Source organism: Rhinatrema bivittatum, chromosome 6 (assembly GCF_901001135.1).
Source record: "Rhinatrema bivittatum chromosome 6, aRhiBiv1.1, whole genome shotgun sequence".
Lineage (NCBI taxonomy): Eukaryota > Metazoa > Chordata > Amphibia > Gymnophiona > Rhinatrematidae > Rhinatrema > Rhinatrema bivittatum.
This window is the reverse complement of record NC_042620.1, coordinates 108,675,304-108,688,489: the sequence shown is the minus strand read 5'-3', so window position 1 is coordinate 108,688,489 and position 13,186 is coordinate 108,675,304. Positions and strand designations below refer to the sequence as shown.

Below are 13,186 nucleotides of genomic sequence, written 5' to 3'. Positions count from 1 at the left end.
AGCTAATTCATTCCAATAACACTGGCTTGTTAGGAGTAACACTACAACCATACAATCTGCAGTGAACACTAAGATCGCAAAATAAAGGACTATTAACTATCTCCACAATAAGGAGTGCACATCTGATGTAAATAAGAGATCGTGTGTTTTCCACAGTGGGTCCAAAACTCTGGAAGTCTCTGCCTGAGACGCTACCAGATACAAAGATTTAAATGTGAGCTAAAAACATGGCTTTTCAAAAACCCATATAATCTAACTTATAACTTCAGAAAATACAGAGCAACAAAGACAAAAAGGACAAAATATTATATTCGAATCATGTAGAATAAACCAAACGAGAGAATATGAGAAAAAACCCTCTAGCTAAGATGTGAAAACTATTATTTCACTATAATTTTCCATACTCATTGCCCTAACTACTAGATCAATTATTAATATGTATTAGATAATTTCATTTGATAAATATGAATGCCTATCTATGAACGGCACCCTTGTAACCAATCATTGTTTGTTTGTTGAGTTATAACTATGAATGTCACTTTGTAAACCATTGTGATCTATACATGGAACAACGGTATATAAAATGGCTCAATAAATAAATAAATACAGAAATCCTGAGCTAAATGTAGTCAAAGATACAGTGAAAGAAAAAAAGACTACAGATAAATCACTTGACATTTAAAATAGGATCATTAAGATTTTGATTTATGTTTCATTCTTGAGGAGATTCTAGTGTTCATAAGAAAGTCATAATCTCTCTATGTTATGCAATATTTCAAAAATATATACACCGCAGTGTCCTTTGAGGTTACAAGAATACAGGTTTAGGTCATTTTCCATTGCTAGACCTATTATGTGGCATGCAATGCCTTGTGAGCTGCAAGGAGAAGACAACTATTTGTGGCTCAGAAAAAAATTGAAAGCGATTTTTTAAAAAACATTTACATTTATTTAATGTTTTATGTTGATTCTATTATTATAAGTGTTTATGATGTTTGTGGAACTATTTTGTAACAACATTGTGAATCTTTTATTGTATTCCGCATTAGTCAATTTTTATTGGAATTTTGCAGAATATAAATCAATATAAATAAATACAATTATTCTAAATCAATTGAAGTTTTTCTGATTAGAATTCTGTAAGTAGTTTCCATGCAATTCCCCATGAATTTTTGTAAACAGCCATTTTAACAAGAGAGTCCCAAATTACCTCATCACCATTAGATCTCACTGACTGGTGTTGTATATAATGGCACAAGTGACATCAAGTACATGCTGCATAAAGCAATGAAATCCCATTCCATGAGAGGTCATTGTGATGTTATTCCAAAAATGGCAGCTTCAAGTAGTTAAGAAGAATCACAGGAGAGTTCCTGAAAGCTTCTTTTACTTGGCCACTCCCACCATCATAAATGTAGGTAAACCGGGGCACTGCTGTGCTGAAATTCATCGGAACTCACTGCTGTAGGCATGACATCAATTTTCTTTTATTTCCATTTCATTTAAAAAAGCTTTTACAATTAGCCTAAAGTGCAATAATTATAAATATGTATATATCTACAAATAAAACAATCACGACTTTACAGCTTGCATAAAATAAATCAATAATAGTAATAAATAGCCTGAATTCTACGAATAATAAACATACTCCAGTAAGTAAAAACCTATTAAACATAAAAATTTCAGAAAAGCAGGAGAACACCAGCATAACAAACATAAATCCCAATAGATACATTCAGGAAAAAAACACATTTCAGTTGGGCGAATAAAAATATTTAACAATTACAAAGTTCCAAAGGAGAGGAAAGTACCACAATAACCAATGCAAACTTCCTGGGCACAGAAGAACAAACTGCTCAGAGAGCAATGAACACAGAACAAACTGCTGTAGAGGGGACACAAGGAAGGGGACACATTTTTTTAAATTAAGGGCTATAGTCATATTTAAAAAGGCACGCTTTTCATTTCAAAGGACTGTATAAAAATATAATCAAGTACAAATATTAGAACAAAAACGGAAAAAAATAATACAGCAATGAATCCTTTGGAATATTCCCATGTTATAAGGGGCAGGAAGTAGACACTATAAGGATGTTGAAGCATGGACCAAAGAATCAACCCATTTGCTGCTTTGATTCAGAATCACCATCTTCTCTGCCTCCCCCCATCAAACCACTCCCCCTTATAATGTTTAAAGTCGTCCACAATCAAAACTTGCAGCAAGTTGCTTTTTTTTTTTTTTTTTTTACTATTTATTTGACTGGAAAGCCAAATTGACCTATCGCACGAAAATTGTCAGCAAAGCTTGGGGAAACTATGGCCTTTCTGCAACTCTTCAGCCCTAGTGAATATCAGGGCAGATTCTGATTCAGGTTAGTCTGCTGGAGAACAGGATTTTCATGTCAATGTGGTAAAGTTGTTCCTGGCTAAACTGCAGTCTGAGGGATGTGAGTCATAGTTTGAGCCAAGCCATAGCTTGGCACACTATGTGAAATCACATTGACCTAGTTCTAAAATGTAAGTAGTCCCTAGCAACTATGGAACAAATTGCTTGTGAAATCTAAACTAACATCTTATTTTTCAGAGCCCGAAGATATTATTAGACAATAGCAAATGTTCAGCAGCATAGAGACTCAAGAATCAAAGCTAACTCAGCTTTCTCAGTTGAACCTAATGCTTTGTAAGAATATGCTGAATAAGTCATTCATTATGGAATAATTACTCACTGGGAAATAAAGTGGCTGAATCCTCTGCACCAATTTTCTGGATGAAGTAAGGTTGGAGGAGGATTTCTGGAAAAAACAAAAGACATTAACACAGGTTACTCAGTGTCATGTGTCACTCTGGGAAAAGTAATTGGATCTGACAAAGTTATTAAAGGCTGAGTCTAGTTGAAAAGACTGATATATAGTTACCTCATGGACCATTATTTACATAATTAAGATTGCTTGTTTACTGAAATGTTATTTATGACTTATACCCCTCTCAGATGCAATTCCTAAAACCGGGGCAACTACTATATTACTATATAATGTCAGGAAGTATTTCTTCACGGAGAGGGTGATGGATGCCTGGAACGCCCTTCCAGAGGAAGTGGTGAAGACCAAAACTGTGAAGGATTTCAAAGGGGCGTGGGATAAATACTGTGGATCCATAAAGTCTAGAGGATGTGAATGAAGAGAGGAGACATGGGGGTGGCTTGTGGGAATGATGGCTATTGGCTACTACCTGGAGATTAACATCCTTATTCAATAAACATACACACGGATAATGCGACTCCAACATTGCTCTATGCTTCAACGGCAAGAGGAAATGTGGAAAAAAGGATTTGCATCCACAAAAAAGCAGGGGAGCCAGGGGTGTAGCTTGCTTATTACGGCGGTTACTACCCAAACCAAACAAGCCTGATACTTCACTTTCAATGCATATCCAGCATAGCTCTCTGCTTCAACGGCAGGGGGAATGAAGAAAAGATTATTTATATTCAGACAACTACCAACAATTGTCTGAGTAAAACAAATAATCATGGATGTAGCTTGCTTGTTACGACGGTTACTACCCTGAATCAAGACTGATACTTCACTTGGAATACATATCCAGCGCAGCTCACTGCATCAACGGAGGGGAATGAAGAAAATAGGATTTATATTCAAACAACCAACAAGGACTGAATTGCCCAGGCTTGGTAAACAAGCGTGGGAGTAGCTTGCTTATTACAGCGGTTACTACCCCAAACCAATTAGCTAGATACTACACTTAGATGCAGCTCCAGCACTGCTATCTACATCGATGGCGGGGGTGGAAGGGAAATAGAACCAAAAAGTTACTTAAAAGGGACAAGAGTAACAGATAAGTATGAAATAATAAGTGTGAAAGCTTACTGGGCAGACTGGATGGACTGTTTGGCCGTCATTTCTATGTTTCTATAAACATTAATTTATGGGTATCTATAGATTTATTTAGAAACTTCCAGGATAATATTTGAAAGAGTACGCAATAATTAATGATTATCGGGCCGATACAGTAAAGTGCGCTCCAGTGGAGCTCACTATTAGCCCGGGTTTGGACGCGTGTTTTTGACACGCTAGCTTTACCCCTTATACAGTGAGGGGTAATAGCGTGTCGAAAACGCGCGGCCAACCCCCCCGAAACTAATAGGGCCCGCAGCATGCAAATGCATGTTGATGGGCCTATTAGACATTTCCGCGCGATACAGAAAGCAAAATGTGCAGCGAAACTGCACATTTTACTTTCAAAAATTAACACCTGCCCAAAGGCAGGCGCTAATTTCAGCCAGCACGGGGAAGTGTACAGAAAAGCAGAAAAAACTGCTTTTCTGTACACACTCCGACTCACTATCATAGCGATATTAATTTGGAGGCCCCGAAAATTAAAAAAAATTAAAAATTAAAAAATTAAAAAATTTAAAATTTGCCCACGGGTTGCGGGTCGTAAGACGGATGCTCAATTATGCCGGCGTCCATTTTCCGAACCCGTGGCTGTCAGCGGGCTTGAGAACCGACACCAGAAAAATTGAGCGTCGGCTGTCAAACCCGCGGGCCCTCATTTAAATACTTGATCGCGCGCCCAGAGCGGGCGCTGGCTCTCCCACGGGTTTTACTGTATCGGCCCTTATGAGAGCTAGAATGACAAGTGTTGTTTCTTCACTGAACAACAGAAAAAATACTCAGTTAAAGGTCAGTCCTATGCAGCTTGTTAAATCAAAGATGTATGAGCCCTAAGCATAGAGGCGTAGGGCCCTATGCACTAAAGCTCACACTAGAAACCTTTTAGTATGTGGTCACTAAAATGTTAATGTGCACACTAAAACAATCTGTAGAGCTTGAGTTTTAAAGTGCCTTACGCGCAGAAAACTCTTTTTCCTGCATACAAGTGGCGTTTTCAAAATCAGTTAGGGGGTTGGTGCATGCAAAAGTACTGAAATATTATTTTATTTTATTTTAAATGTTTATTTATTTATGATATATTGATTTTAAGTTGATTTTAGTTTTGATAAGATTTTGATGTTTTATTCTGTTGAAAATCATTGCAAGCATTTCATGTAGTGACATTTGCTAAAAGAAATTAATAAATAATCAAACTATGCAAGAAACCTCATTTCATGTGGACTTTTATCTACACTAGGAAGAGGTGTTACAGGGATAGAGTTGGGAGGGGAAATCATACACACACATACTTTCCATTTTCTGCATATATGTGTTTGCATGTACAGGGAAAAACTACACATTTTCAAAGTGGATTTATGTGTGGCCCAGGTACCACTAGATGGTGCACTGACTTCATGTGTTGTTAACTACAATCTGCTTGAGGAGTTCAGGTAAAGGGCATGTGGGGGAATGGCTAGTGGGAGGAGAATTTGGGTGGGTCTTCTCTTAAGCGGTATATTTAGGGGAGTAGTTAAAATAGGGTGAAAAGTTTATTGTATTCTTTATCATGAAGAAAATTCTAGAGTATGAGTCAAGAGAAGCCCAAGTAGGTTGTGCTAGAGATATGAGTGCAAGTGTGACTCTGATCCAATGGCTGTGTGAGTATGGAGTGGTATAAAAGGAATATTTACACATGGACAAAGGCCGTTCACTGAGGAAGGAGTTTGAGAATGGAGCATCTAGAGGGTCCAGGACACAGGAGAGAGTGGTGTTACATCTGGTGCTCCCCTCAGGAGTACATTTGTGAAAGTTGCAAGGAGAGAGTTGAATGGAGGAGTCTTTGAAGAAACAGATGTATAACCCCTTCATTCAGAGTAGTAACTCCCTTCAGGACACATAACTAATTTGTATCTTCAGGGCCTCCTCCAGTCAGGAATTCCATCCTATGCTTGACTCTCAATCTTGGGGGGGGGCTGGATTCTTTTTATGGGGGGACGCTCTCGCTTGTGGCCCAGATGATGCTAAACAGTTCCTAGTGTGTGTAAAGTCTATTTGTGCTTGCCATGAGGTGAGACACTACCAGGCTCTGGGTGTTAAATGAAAGTTTACAGATCAGTAATCATAAATTAAAGTCCATTGTCCAGAAGTGTAAATTTACATCTGACTGATGGTACATTAGTGTTTTTCTTCTGTGGGTAGGTGTCCTCTAATCAGACCTCTGGGTAGAGCCCATGTTGATTTTTAATTCACTAATTCTCCTAGCTGTTGTCCAGGAACCCTAGTAAAGGGATCCCCAAATTTACTGCAAAAATCCTACTTTTGGTCATCTTCTCCTCGGATACCCAGCCCATCCTGGTCCCTTGATATGTAGAGATCTGATTGGGGTCTTTGCTCTTGTTCTTCCAGTCTTAGTTGTTTTCCTTGGGGAACTTCTACTGTGGAAAAGTCAATGGGATCAGGCTAGTTCTCACCACTGCAATCCCAGGGGGAAGGGGGATCCAGAATTCTCCCCATGCTGCTCAAGTCCAAAAAATACTTCAAAAGCTAAACTGGATACATCTTCTGCCTTCACTGTCTCTTGCAGCAGGATCCATCACTGGTACTTGCCCTCGTAGGGTTTAGAGTAGGCTCACAGGTCTTTGATCTCCTGTAGGGTATCAGGCTAAAAATCTATCTTTCTGTAACTTAGTAGAAGAAGGACCCTCTGGCAGGGAGTGCACGATGAGGTATCAGTTCTAACAGAAACTCCATCTGGGTGAAACTGGGAGGCCTCAATACAGTGTGAAACTGAAACAATTTACTGTTCAAAGGCTTCCTCAAACTGATCCTATCTTCTAAAATGGCTGGGCTAAATAGTGTTCAAGCATCCAATCCAGACCCTCCAGGTGGGAGGGACTGCGGGGAATGGATGGTTCCTGACTAGAGTGTTATAATGCAGGAACAGTGACATCTGGTGGCCAGACCAGGAAAGTCTGCCACAAATGTGAAAGAAGAGATGAGCAAGGATTACAAAATCATCTGAAAGCCTCCATCATCTTTCAGAAGGAAAAGGAGTTTTGAGACAGAAGTTGTGTTGCTGAGTGGAAACAGACAAGATGTTTGAAGTTATACAAGGGAACTGTGGAGTGAGGCAGGCTGGACCTAGGGGAAGAGGTGCTGGCTAGAGATGTGAATCGGAACCGGAATCGGTTCGGTTCCAGTTCCGATTCAAATCTTATAATTTTTATCGTCCGGCCTGATTGATTTTTTGTTTATCGGTTGCGCCCGATCCAATAAACAAAAAACCCACATAAACAAAAAACCCACCCCGACCCTTTAAAACTGACCCCTTAGCCTCCCCCACCCTCCCGACCCCCCCCCCTCAAAAACGTTTTAAAATTACCTGGTGGTCCAGTGGGGGCGCCGGGAGCGATCTCCCACTCTCGGGCATGGCCGGCCATGCCATGCCATGTCACATGTGCCATTCCATGCCTGTCACATGGTAGGACAGGGCGCCGGCCCTGTCCTACCATGTGACAGGGGCCGGCCAATGGCACGGATACCCTGTCACATGGTAAGGGCAAAGGGCCATCGGCGCCATTTTTATTAGTGGCAGCCGACGGCCTGAGAGCGGGAGATCGCTCCTGGCGCCCCCACTGGACCACCAGGTCATTTTAAAATGTTTGGGGGGGGGGTCGGGAGGGTGGGGGAGGCTAAGGGGTCAGTTTTAAAGGGTCGAGGTGGGTTTTGTTTTATCGGGCCATCGGCGCCATTTTTATTAGTGGCAGCCGATGGCCCGAGAGCGGGCGATTGGTCCCGGGGCTTCCACTGGACCACCAGGTGATTTTAAAACGTTTTGGGGGGGTTTGGGAGGGTGGGGAAAGGTAAGGGATTAAATTTAAAGGGTCGGGGTGGGTTTAGGGGTTGTTTTGGTGTGCCGGTTTTCCCGCCCTCCCCCCAAATAACTCCCGTTAGTGGACACAAACCCGATTAACGATTTTTCACGATAAATCGGGGGAATTTCTATTGTATCACACTCTTTAACGATTTTTGACGATTTAAAAAATATCGGACGATATTTTAAATCGTCAAAAAACGATTCGCATCCCTAGTGCTGGCTGATTATTTCACCACAGAGCTCAGGACACAGTATTGGTCCAAGGAAATAGGGTGCAACATCCCTGGAACTGCTTCTTAAGTGTGCTAACTGGATTTTGAGCTGCTTCTGAAGTGTGAGTACTGTTTGAGTGACTTCTGTACCAGAAAGGAGATACATCTAGCATCCCCCTAGGATACCAAAGAAAAGAGACCATGATAGAGATTTTGGGGTGGAATAAAGATGAGAAACTGCTTCCCTGAGGAGAGTTAAAAGAGAGAAACTGTGTGCAAACTATTCTGGGTACCCCAATGACCTGGGAGTAAGACTATGAATAAGAGTACAGACTATGGTGAAGTGTGACTTTAAAGGACTTTTGAGTATTGGCTGCAATGATCAGTATTTGAGAAAAAATACAGACCTATGAAAGAGAACTGTGATGGTGGGAACTGTTTTTAGCCATTTCTGATTGGGGAAATTGGGAAGGTGGATATAGAGAAATGGACTGTGAATTTTAGAGGATGTGTTTTTTCTTGTTGAAGCTTAATATTCCTAATGTAAACTGTTTTGAAATGGAAAGGAGAGGCTGTGATATTTTGGAGCCTGTGACTACTGAACTGATTCCAGAACTGCATTTCAATCATCTCTCTTTTCTACTTCACTATTACTTCAGTAAATAGCTTATATTTGGAGCACAAGTTTCACTGTGAACAATAAGTTATTCCAAGGTGTGGGTTACCCAATTTGGCCCTGCAGATGATTCTGCCTCCAGCTCATGGCCTGAGAGAATATGTTCCCCACCCTGGAAGAGTTGCCCCATGGCTCTCCAGGGCTGGGAAGATGATCTGCTGGGAAGGTGGGGTTACATTTGTATAAGTCTGTTTTGAAAATTCAGACTAAAATCTGCAGATACAAAGTACCTGTAAGGAAGATATAAAATTACTCCGTTTCTGTGCAATGCACTACATTTTTTAGCTCATGCTTCAATAGCATATGCATGCTATTAACATACTCATAATCCAAAATATATTAGGTCTTTGCGCTATATCCACCTGATCATTAAATAGCATGGAGGCAGGGGTGCAGCATGGAGGATCTGCACCACCAACTTGAAAAAAATGTGTGCCATGGACCACCAAACTGAGCAGGTCAGATCCCAACAGCCACACAAACTCAAAAGAACCTCCAGCACTTCAAAACTGCTTCACATCTACCATGTTTAAAAATTAACAACTGCACTAGGTGCTGCTGTTTATCATGGCTTTATTTTTTTTTGTTACAAATAAAGGGCAATTCATACAAATATCCAATTTTTGAGGTACTAATGACATCAAATAACCAATACTTAATGTACTGGTATAAATATGCATCAGCAAGCCTGACAGCGTAACCTTACACATACAGGCCACCCGGACCTCTACATCATTTGCATTATGTAAGAGTCTATTTTATCAATTCTTTTTTCTTGCATATAGAAATTCACATGATTAAATGACCCCGATTTTAAAAGGGCCGCGTGCGTAAAAATGGGTGTTACGCGTGTGGCTGGACCTTGTGCGCATTTTAGAACAGGCCCAGCCACGGCATAACCCTCGTTACACGCGGAAGTGCCGGGCCCTGCAAAAGAGGCGGGCCTTGGGGCGTGGTCTGGGTGGCAGGGCGGGACGGGACAGCACCATTTTGCACTGTCCCAATGACTCGTGTGCCAGCAGCCGGCCGGCGTGCGCAACTCGGGGCACGAAGTAAGTTATAAAACAAACAAAAAAAAGGGATAGCTAAGATAGATTTAGGGGTTGGGGTGGAAAGGGGAAAAGGTAGGAATGGTAGGTTAGGGAAAGGAAAGTTCCCTCCCAGTCCGCTCCATAATTGGGGGGGTTTACATACATAGTAGGCACTGGCAGTACAAACAGGAAAGTACACATCACCGAAGATTTTCTGTCATTCTACAAGCTAGGTAGAGAGACTGCAACAAGCTAGGTAGAGAGTGTATTGTACAAATCAATTCCTCTTGTTCCTTTCATCAATTGAAATGACAGAAAATCTTCAGTGATGTGTACTTTCCTGTTCGTACTGCCTACTATGTATGTAATTCCCCCCAAAAGACTACCCCACCCTCCAAACACCACTCCGAGTTAAAAGTGCCCCCTCTAACAGTGGTATAAATAGAGTGACATATTGCTTCTCATGTAAAGGGGGTCTCTGTCTCTCTCTCTCTCTCTCTCTCACAGCATTTTGATAAATCTAGGAGTTGGTGTCTAGTCTCTGACAGGACCTATAACTGGGAAATTTGTTTTGCAGGGGTTAGAGAGTGAGGTTAAGTTCCCTCTGGAAAGGGAGAGAATAGAAACGTTAAAGCTGCTAATTCAAGGACTGATTTCCTTCTTTTCCCTCTGCAAGTTGCTGTCTCTGGACAGTGAAAAATCTTAGAAACTAGAGCAGTTTTCCTTTTAAGTTTATCCCTTCTGCTTTAATACCCTTCTCCATCTCTGTAACCTTTTTCTTTCCTGTGAGTCCCCAACCGCAGCCCCTTTCCTCCTTCTGTCAGGGGTTGGATTTATTGTATTATTGCCTTTTTTTATCTCTCATTTCAGCCTTAGGGATGGGAAGCCTCAGCAACATATAATACTACAGAGAGAGTGAGAAAACTATAAACTAGCGCTCATAGAGTGGATACATACAGCTACAGACTAGGGGTGGGAGAGGGGAGACAGATAGAAATTAGGACCGAGAGAGGGGAGACAGACAGCAAGAGACTATGATTTACATCAAGTGGGCACCTCCCTCTCAAATGTAGGACACTTGGGTCAGCAGAAAAAAACTCTTGAACAATACCTTCGACTCCTTCTCTCTGATAATGGATGTGAATCCATTCCTCTCAGATGAAATCTCTATTTCTCAGGCTCTTCCTGGATGAAAGACACCTCTTCTTCCCAATGATTTGGAAACTGGGGCACTGATACCAAGGCCACTCAGTACCAAAAGGAACAAAAATTAGATTCTGACTCCAAAGGGGAAAAATAAAGATGAGATAGGAAGGGTAAAAAAAAAAATAAAAAAGCTTCCTTGTCTCCCAATTGAGAAAATATCCACTGAGGAAAAAACAATTCAAAGAGGAATTCCTCTGCAACGAGTCACTGACTGATCTATCCACTGGAGATGAGATAGAGAACAACAGGTCACCCCTACCCCTTAGTCTAACCTTATGCAGGCACTCCCTGAGATCCTCTGTGAAGGGTTACCCAAAACAACTCAAAGAAAAGCAAACAGGTCAAAACAGTTCAGACAAAAGGCTGGCCCAAAGAAAGACAACTCAAGAATACAAAAAGCTGACAAAATAACAGGAGACATGAACCTCCTGCACTTTGAAAAGTTAACTAAAAAATCCATGCTCTAAGATGGCAGCGGGGATTTATATATTGTAGTCCTAGAGCATACCATCTACTGCTCCCACTTGGGAGAGTCAAAACCCAAACCTCTCTTCACTAAATCTCCCTAAACATCCCTAGCTAGATAGTGCATTCCTTCTGGTTAGGAAACCAATGGTTCCTTACAGATATGAGCATAGAAGCTCATCATTCTCCTAATTTATATAATTAGCATGTGCTTAATGTATTTTTGAGCCACATGGCCAGAAACATTTCTGGTGCACTACCAATTTAAGCAGTCATCCTATGCCCATGCATACAGACACAGGGACAGTAGCTTTCAAACCAGCGTGCAGGCACACTTAGGCACTTGTGCATCGGCATGCACCCAGATACATGGCCATTTTATAATTTTCACACGTACATGCGTGCAATGTTATAAAATAGCCTGACTGCGCACATATGTGCGCCCAATTTTAAGTGGGCATGTGCCTATGTGGATAAATCCCGCTTCTGTCACGTAAGTTGAGGAATTTTGAAAAGGGTGTGCGTCCACACCATTGCCAGTTTTACCAGTTCATCCACCAGTTTGCCCATTTAACAGGTAGGTCCTCCAAACCCACTTGGCTTGATAATCTGCACTCCCCCCAGTTAACCCAGAAACTTTAAACTCCTTAGAAATGGTTCTTTCTGTTTATTTTTTTAACTTCCACCTCATTCCTAGCAGAAGTAAACGTGCCACTGGATCTGGACACATTCCCAGGTGCATAAGTATTTATCTCGTGGCCATGCTCCAAGGGTCTATTTTACCTTTTTGGAGAGGTTTTCTGGTTGACGCTCTAGCAGTATATGTAAATATAATATGTGATGACACGCATGTTGTAAGTGATATTTTTACCTCAGAAGACAGTACTTTTAATGTCCTTTTTCATGTAAAATCTATTATAAATGCATAATTTCTAGTTGTGTGTGGGGAGGGGGCAAGGCTGTAAGGTTTGCCTAGGGTGCCTTGTACCAGCCCTGTTCTCTCCCTCACAGAACTAAGAAGATAGTGGGGAGAGCCAACTCTAGTTGGAACTACAATGCAGTCTCTGAAAATAGCTCTGAAGTCAAACAAGAAGAACTGTTGAACTCAAAAAAGCCCTCATCACCCAGACCACTGTTCTGGGTCAAGGTTCAGAACACCTGCAGTGGACTTTGGACTGACAAACCACATTAAGGTCGGCAGTGACCATCATAACCATGCCAGTCTATAGGAACTTGTGGAATAACTCTTTAATAGAGGCAGTAAAGAGATTGTGCTATACATATTATGAAGTGTACAACAATGTTTGAAGACCACTAATCATATGTTAACCTTTTGTTTGAAAAGACTTTTTAGTTGTATCAATGAATGTAGATATTTTGTAAAAAGATCTAAAGTGCTTTGTATTGGTGTATTTTTCTTTTCCAGTGAGATGTGCGGGAAGATGTGTTATAGTTCAAAGGCTTGTGGTTAACTATGACATTATACATCTGCTCTATCTGCAAGCCACAAAACTTGCTGATAGCTGAGTCCTTTAAATAGCATAGCATGTGCGTACCTGGTCTAAGGGAGGTTTTAAATCTTAAGTGTTAACAAACACATGCTAAATAGTTCATAGAGGAAAGCATATATCATACCACACAATATCCCATGTGTCAGTTAAAGTCTAATTTGCATCTGATGTTCCTTCATTTACATGCATGGATGCATTAATTTTAGCACACATCAAAATAGATAGATCACAAAATACTAAGAGATGTGGAAGAAAGGACTGTCCCATAAGCAAATCACATAGATGAATAGTTTACTAATTACAGTATATATTCAAAACATA

At 40.9% G+C, this 13,186-nt stretch overlaps 1 protein-coding gene across 1 annotated transcript in view; it reads right to left on the bottom strand.

Annotated features, from left to right (window-relative positions):
* Nucleotides 1-13,186, bottom strand: part of MYO3B (myosin IIIB) — a 424,126-nt gene that overhangs the window by 377,905 nt on the left and 33,035 nt on the right. Inside the window, exon 3 of the mRNA XM_029607903.1 lies at nucleotides 2,727-2,792. Coding sequence (XP_029463763.1) covers nucleotides 2,727-2,792 — 66 coding nt within the window. The remainder of the gene's footprint in view (nucleotides 1-2,726; nucleotides 2,793-13,186) is intronic.